The following is a 5,484-nucleotide window of genomic DNA, read 5'->3' on the forward strand; positions in this document are numbered from 1 at the left end:
AAAAAAAAAAAAAAAAAAAGACTTTTTAAGGATCTGCAGGGACCTTGTTCACCTTTGCAAGCTGTCTGAGGTGAATACATTTTGTCCCTCTGCTCATATAATAAGCAAAAACTTTAATAATGACATACAGTGCAAGATAAATMAACAATTTTTAAAATAAGGTACATGAGTGGTGAGGTGGGAGAAACCTTTGAGAAGCTGYTGCTAACACACGAGCTGAAGCTTTACAGATTTACCATACATGACAAAATGCAGCAACAAGTCTCTGACAGCAGCTTCCACACTTTCAGGCTTCGAAAAGGGGGAAACAAAAAAAAAAAGAGGGGTCGTGTTTTTAACGAAAACAAAAGCTTTTCATGCAGAAAAACTCGTTCAGAAGCCATTGAAAAAGCGCCAACGAGTGGCTATCAACCCGGTATAAAACCAAAACTCGAGCGGTGGAGCTCGGAGCGGACTGATAATGACACATCGTTCTTTTCACTCTTAGAGAAAAGGAAAAAGAGGAAGAGAACGTGGGAGATAAAGAGGGAGAGAGAGCAATTTGCTCTTTATTAAACTCATACTTGGTAATGGCCTCATTCTCTGCTCTCAAAGACTCCATTTACACCCTGGATTACAGGGAAAAGCATAAAAGGGGGATACACATGCACACACAAGCCTGACTGTCAGTATCTTGGTGACTGTAATGCCCTAATGCCCCATATGAATACCTGGAGAGACGTAAGGGGACAGTAACAGATGATTAGACAATCTCCTTTCTTTCTTTCTTTCTTTCACATCCATCCTGTTCCCCTCTTACGTCCAACTTTCTTGAGCTGTCATTTCCATTTTGTCACCTTTATCCCTTCACTTTTTGTATTCTTATTCTGACGCTACATGCACATGATTCATCTTGTTTTCCAATTCGCTTCTCCATCATGCCTTTCTTCGACGACAGCTTTTTATTCAAACTCCAAATGGGCTGAGTTTGATCAATAGAGCACTAAACTCATTATCACACACACACAAGCACTGTGTGTTAAGAAGTCTATTGTGTGGGCTGAATGCAGAAAGTGTAATTCCCTGGATAAAGTATAAAGAGAGATGAGTGTCCATTAGCAGGCCAGCCACATTTAAAGTGATACCTCGACATTGTTCGTTTCGGTCCGGAGTCATTGAGAAGATGAAATGCTGCGTGATGTGAATGGAGAAACGTTGTGTCTAATGAGCTCAATATGCTTCAGGTTTTTTTGTGTATTTGCATTAAGCAAACATTTGGTTTGTTCTAAGGAAGATGAAAACCATAGAAAACATCCCGCACATGCCTCACAAAAACACAAARACAGAAATTTATTAAAAACTCTGGSAAAATAGGAAAAAAATGTATTAATCTTAAAAGAAAGCACCGCAACCTCCAGTAGCCTACAAATCTGATTGGTGCATCTCTAGTTTTACAAAACATTTGATTATTCAAGAAGAACGGAGACATGTAAGCTGATGAAAAAGACCATATTGTAACTTTTTTTTCCTTTTTTTAAATAAATGCTGTATTCTTTGTTTAATACCTCTTTTCCCAGGAGTTGAGGCCCAGGATGTTGATCAGCAGCCTGCAGTAGTAGAAAGCAGACTGCGGCGTCTCCGTCTCCGGTTCCGCCTGCTGCACCGCCCGCATGTTCAGCCCCTCGCCTCTCTGAAACATTCATTCTTTTTAGTTTAATGCACCTAAAGGTGCACAGGTAATATATAGAAATTAAAGCCATTGTGATGATCCTTTATTAAGTTATCATTAAGATGTGTCCATATGATCAAATCAGATTAAAAAAGGCCAAAAGCTCAGACATGTTCCTGCAGAAATATTCCCCAAATATTAAAATTATGTATATATTTTTTGCCAAATGTTGCATTTACTACTGATAAAAGCAAAATGTCAGTAAGAGTAGGGTTGGGCGGTATTGACAAAAATTTTTTTTAACCATGATTAATTGTGGCATTTAGCTGATCACAATTAATAGATGACAATTACACTTGCTGTAATCTAAAATTAAAACTTTCAAATCATCAAACTAACTTCTTCATTTTAACAGGTTAAAAACTGTGAATTGAAACCCACCTTTTCCACAATACTGAGTGGCAGCAATACGCCACGGGCTCACATACACACTTGATAGTGAGATGCACAGAAAAATATATCATCATCATGTGGCACTAATTGCGAAGTGGCAAATATTAATTTTTGACGGTTTTTCCTGAAGATTAATTGCACACAATACGATTTTGCCCAACCAAGTTACAGGTCTGTTATTTTAAATATTCTGTGTAAATTTGAAAACATAACAATGGTTCACTTCTTATTTATAATTCAAACTTGCTAAAATGACTAATTTTAAGCTTCAGCAGCCAAGTTTCTGCTTCATAAAGTTGTTTTTCATGAAGTTGAACTATTTCTACTTATTAAGAGCCTCTGAGTTACGCACATGGAGGACGAAATCTCGCTCTGCAGCGCTCTGTTTCAGGATGGCGTTGATCACATCGTTCTCCTGCTTCTCTGAAACGCACGTGGGAGGAAAAGCTGGGATGTTAAGTGGCATGCCTGCAAGGACCAATGAGAAGCCGAGATTAGTTTGGGTTCAGGACTTGTGGACGGATTTGAGACTGGGAAATGAACGACAGCAGGTGAGAAGTACACAGGTACCTGCTCTCTGCAGACACTCGGGACTCGAGTATCCCAGGTACTGCAGCATTTCATCCAAAGCATCGTCTCCTTCTTTCAGCGAATCCCACGCCGGCACCGCCTCTCTGCACACACGTTTAGCCAGCGGCGGAGCTAGAATCTGTTCCGAGCCTGACTCATCCCCCTCCCTCATCTCCTCCTCCTCCTCTTCCTCCTGCACCCCCTCTACTTCCTCATCTTCCCCACCATCTCCTGGCTCTGCCTTCTCCTCATCACTGACCTTCCTCTCCTCACCTTGCACCTCCCCGTCTAACTGAAACTCCTGCCCGTCACCCTCCGTTCCTTTTCCTCCCTCCACTTCCTGCTCCTCTTCCTCGCTGCCTTCTTCCCTCAGTTCCATCTTCTTCGGCGGACCTCCTGGCGGGGTGTGTAACTGGAGTTTAGCTCTGAGTGGCGACTGCGTCTGTGTTAAAAGTGCGTGTGCCGGGCTGCTCGGAGAGCACGGCGGAGGCCCGTAGAGGACGGCAGAATCCCAGGAGTGCTTCCCGGCAACGTCTCGGATGATGACACGAACGCAAGCTGGAGCAGAAGACAACCCAGCTGTCATTCCGCCTCCTGGAACGCCGGATTCTGATCGGATCTGGAAAAACAGGAAAAAGTGGAAACTAAAATCTCCAGAATAAAACTAATTTGAACCAAACACTCGTTTGTATAAAGTACCACAAAGTGATACTTGAGTAAAAGTACAATATGTTACCAAAAACTTACTATGGTAAAAGTTAAAGTCTCCTTTAGGAATATTACTTAAGTAAAAGTCAAAGTATCTGATGTGTTTTGTACTTAAGTATTAAAAGTAAAAGTATTGATTTAAAATGTGCAGTCAGATTTTCTGTAATGACATTTATTAGGAGGTGACCTCCCCCCAAAATGCAGAAATGACTTATATTGTATTAAAAATAATTAATTTATGTTAAATTTAGGATGCACTAATCTATTTGTTTCAGTTTATATACATATATCAAGGCTGCAAAAACCTTTTCCTCAAAATGAAAATCTATCTGTGGGCTGCAGCCAAATGCAATATAATTCATGAAATATAAATACTTCTTAAGTACAGTCCTTTTATTTTAATGATTATGTCCTGCTGGAGTGTGACATGRTTTGTTTGTGTACAAACTAATACAATATCAGAGTTTTATATATTTATTCTTTTCATTCAACCACAGTTAAATTCACTCTATCTAGGAGGCACAATTTATTTGGAGTGTATTTTTTTTTTACAATAACAAGCTGGAATGAAAACAAGCAAAAATTAAATAAAAGTAACAACTTTCTATTTCTTGCCTTTTTTTTAATCTAAGGAGTAAATAGGACAGATAACTGTGTGAAAATGTAATAAGTAGAAGTAAAAATTAGGCTGAAAAAGAATTACTCAAGTTAAGTACAGATTCCCAAAAATTCTTCTTAAGTACAGTAACTAAGTATTTGTACTTAGTTACTGTACAACTCTGCAAAATGAGCATTTATCAAAGGAACTTAAATCTGCTGAGTTCACCTGAAGCACCGACAGCAGCGTGGAGCCGTTCAGAACCAGAAATTGCAGGTTGGGTGAATTGAAAAGTTCTGGTCCCAGATCTGCACTCTCACAGAACGGGTTGTCTTGGTTTTCACACACCTGCAACAACATACAACATTTTCTTTTTTAAATTCCACTTCCAGTCTCATAACAAAAAAATATATTAACGTTATACTGGTGGCACCATTTCCACCATAAACACAAGGTTACTGTACCAGACTGGACAGAGTTGCAGGACCTCCAGACATGGGATAATGTCCCAAGTGATTGACCAGGTGGGTAATAACTGTTCTGGCTGCTATAGAAACAAGGCCTTGTTGAATACGGCTTCGAACTACAAGGAGAGGGGAAAAAAACAAACAAAAAAGATTTCAATTAAATACATACCATTTTCAAGGATTAGACACATGATCAGTGGTGGGCACAGGTCCCCTAAAGCACTAATAGGGGAACTAATTTCCTGATTAGTGCTTTAGGGCTTTTGCTAATTTCTTAATTTATTAGTGGATTAGCACTTGCTAAATTTATCATCATTATTGTCAACAGCTGAGGGTGAAAGTTGTCAGACGTGTTGCGTGTCAAATATCCACTAGATCAGTGGTGGTTTTCAACCTTTTTTGCTTCCGACCCACAAAATAACACGTGCAGACACTCGTGACCCCATATAGTATTACTTGTTTATGTACGCAAACTTTGCTAATAACTCTGTTAAACAGTGGGAATAATAACTATACACAAACCTTGTAACTATGATACTAACTTTTATTCATTTATAATTATTTCAAAAAATTGCAATAATTATGATTAAAATATTCCATTAGCATTTTTTTTTACATTTAAACTGATGTCTGAAAATCATCTGGCGACCCTCACATGGTGTTTTGTGGCCCACAAAGAGGTCCCGACCCCAACTTTGGGAAGCACTACACTATATGAAATATTAACAATATTCTGCACAGAGCTTGGAGAATGGACCATGTTCCATGCCTCCATTGGCGAGGCGGCTTATCGGAGCTGCGGCCGCAAGGTTGTYGGTGCCTGTCACGGCGGCAACCCTCGAACCCGTTGGTGGACACCTTCGGTGAGGGATGCTGTCAAGCTGAAGAAGGAGTCCTATCGGGCCTTTCTGGCCTACGGGACTCCAGAAGCAGCTGATGGGTACCGGCGTGCGAAGCCGCATGCGGCTCGGGTGGTTGCTGAGGCAAAAACCCGGGCGTGGGAGGAGTTTGGAGAGGCCAAGTTTTGACCAGTACAGATT

The 5,484-nt window shown here is 40.3% G+C and overlaps 1 protein-coding gene across 6 annotated transcripts in view; it reads right to left on the reverse strand.

The window, feature by feature from the left end:
• ralgapa1 (Ral GTPase activating protein catalytic subunit alpha 1) overlaps nucleotides 1–5,484 on the reverse strand; it is a 64,480-nt gene that overhangs the window by 31,991 nt on the left and 27,005 nt on the right. For all 6 annotated transcript variants that reach the window (XM_014022372.1, XM_014022373.1, XM_014022375.1 and 3 more), the window contains 5 exons: nucleotides 4,442–4,560; nucleotides 4,206–4,325; nucleotides 2,672–3,290; nucleotides 2,454–2,569; nucleotides 1,545–1,669 (listed from right to left, as the gene is read on the reverse strand). In XM_014022372.1, coding sequence (XP_013877826.1) covers nucleotides 1,545–1,669; nucleotides 2,454–2,569; nucleotides 2,672–3,290; nucleotides 4,206–4,325; nucleotides 4,442–4,560 — 1,099 coding nt within the window. The remainder of the gene's footprint in view (nucleotides 1–1,544; nucleotides 1,670–2,453; nucleotides 2,570–2,671; nucleotides 3,291–4,205; nucleotides 4,326–4,441; nucleotides 4,561–5,484) is intronic.

The sequence above is a fragment of the Austrofundulus limnaeus genome, unplaced genomic scaffold, assembly GCF_001266775.1.
Source record: "Austrofundulus limnaeus strain Quisiro unplaced genomic scaffold, Austrofundulus_limnaeus-1.0 Scaffold327, whole genome shotgun sequence".
In the NCBI taxonomy this organism is placed as follows: Eukaryota; Metazoa; Chordata; class Actinopteri; order Cyprinodontiformes; family Rivulidae; genus Austrofundulus; species Austrofundulus limnaeus.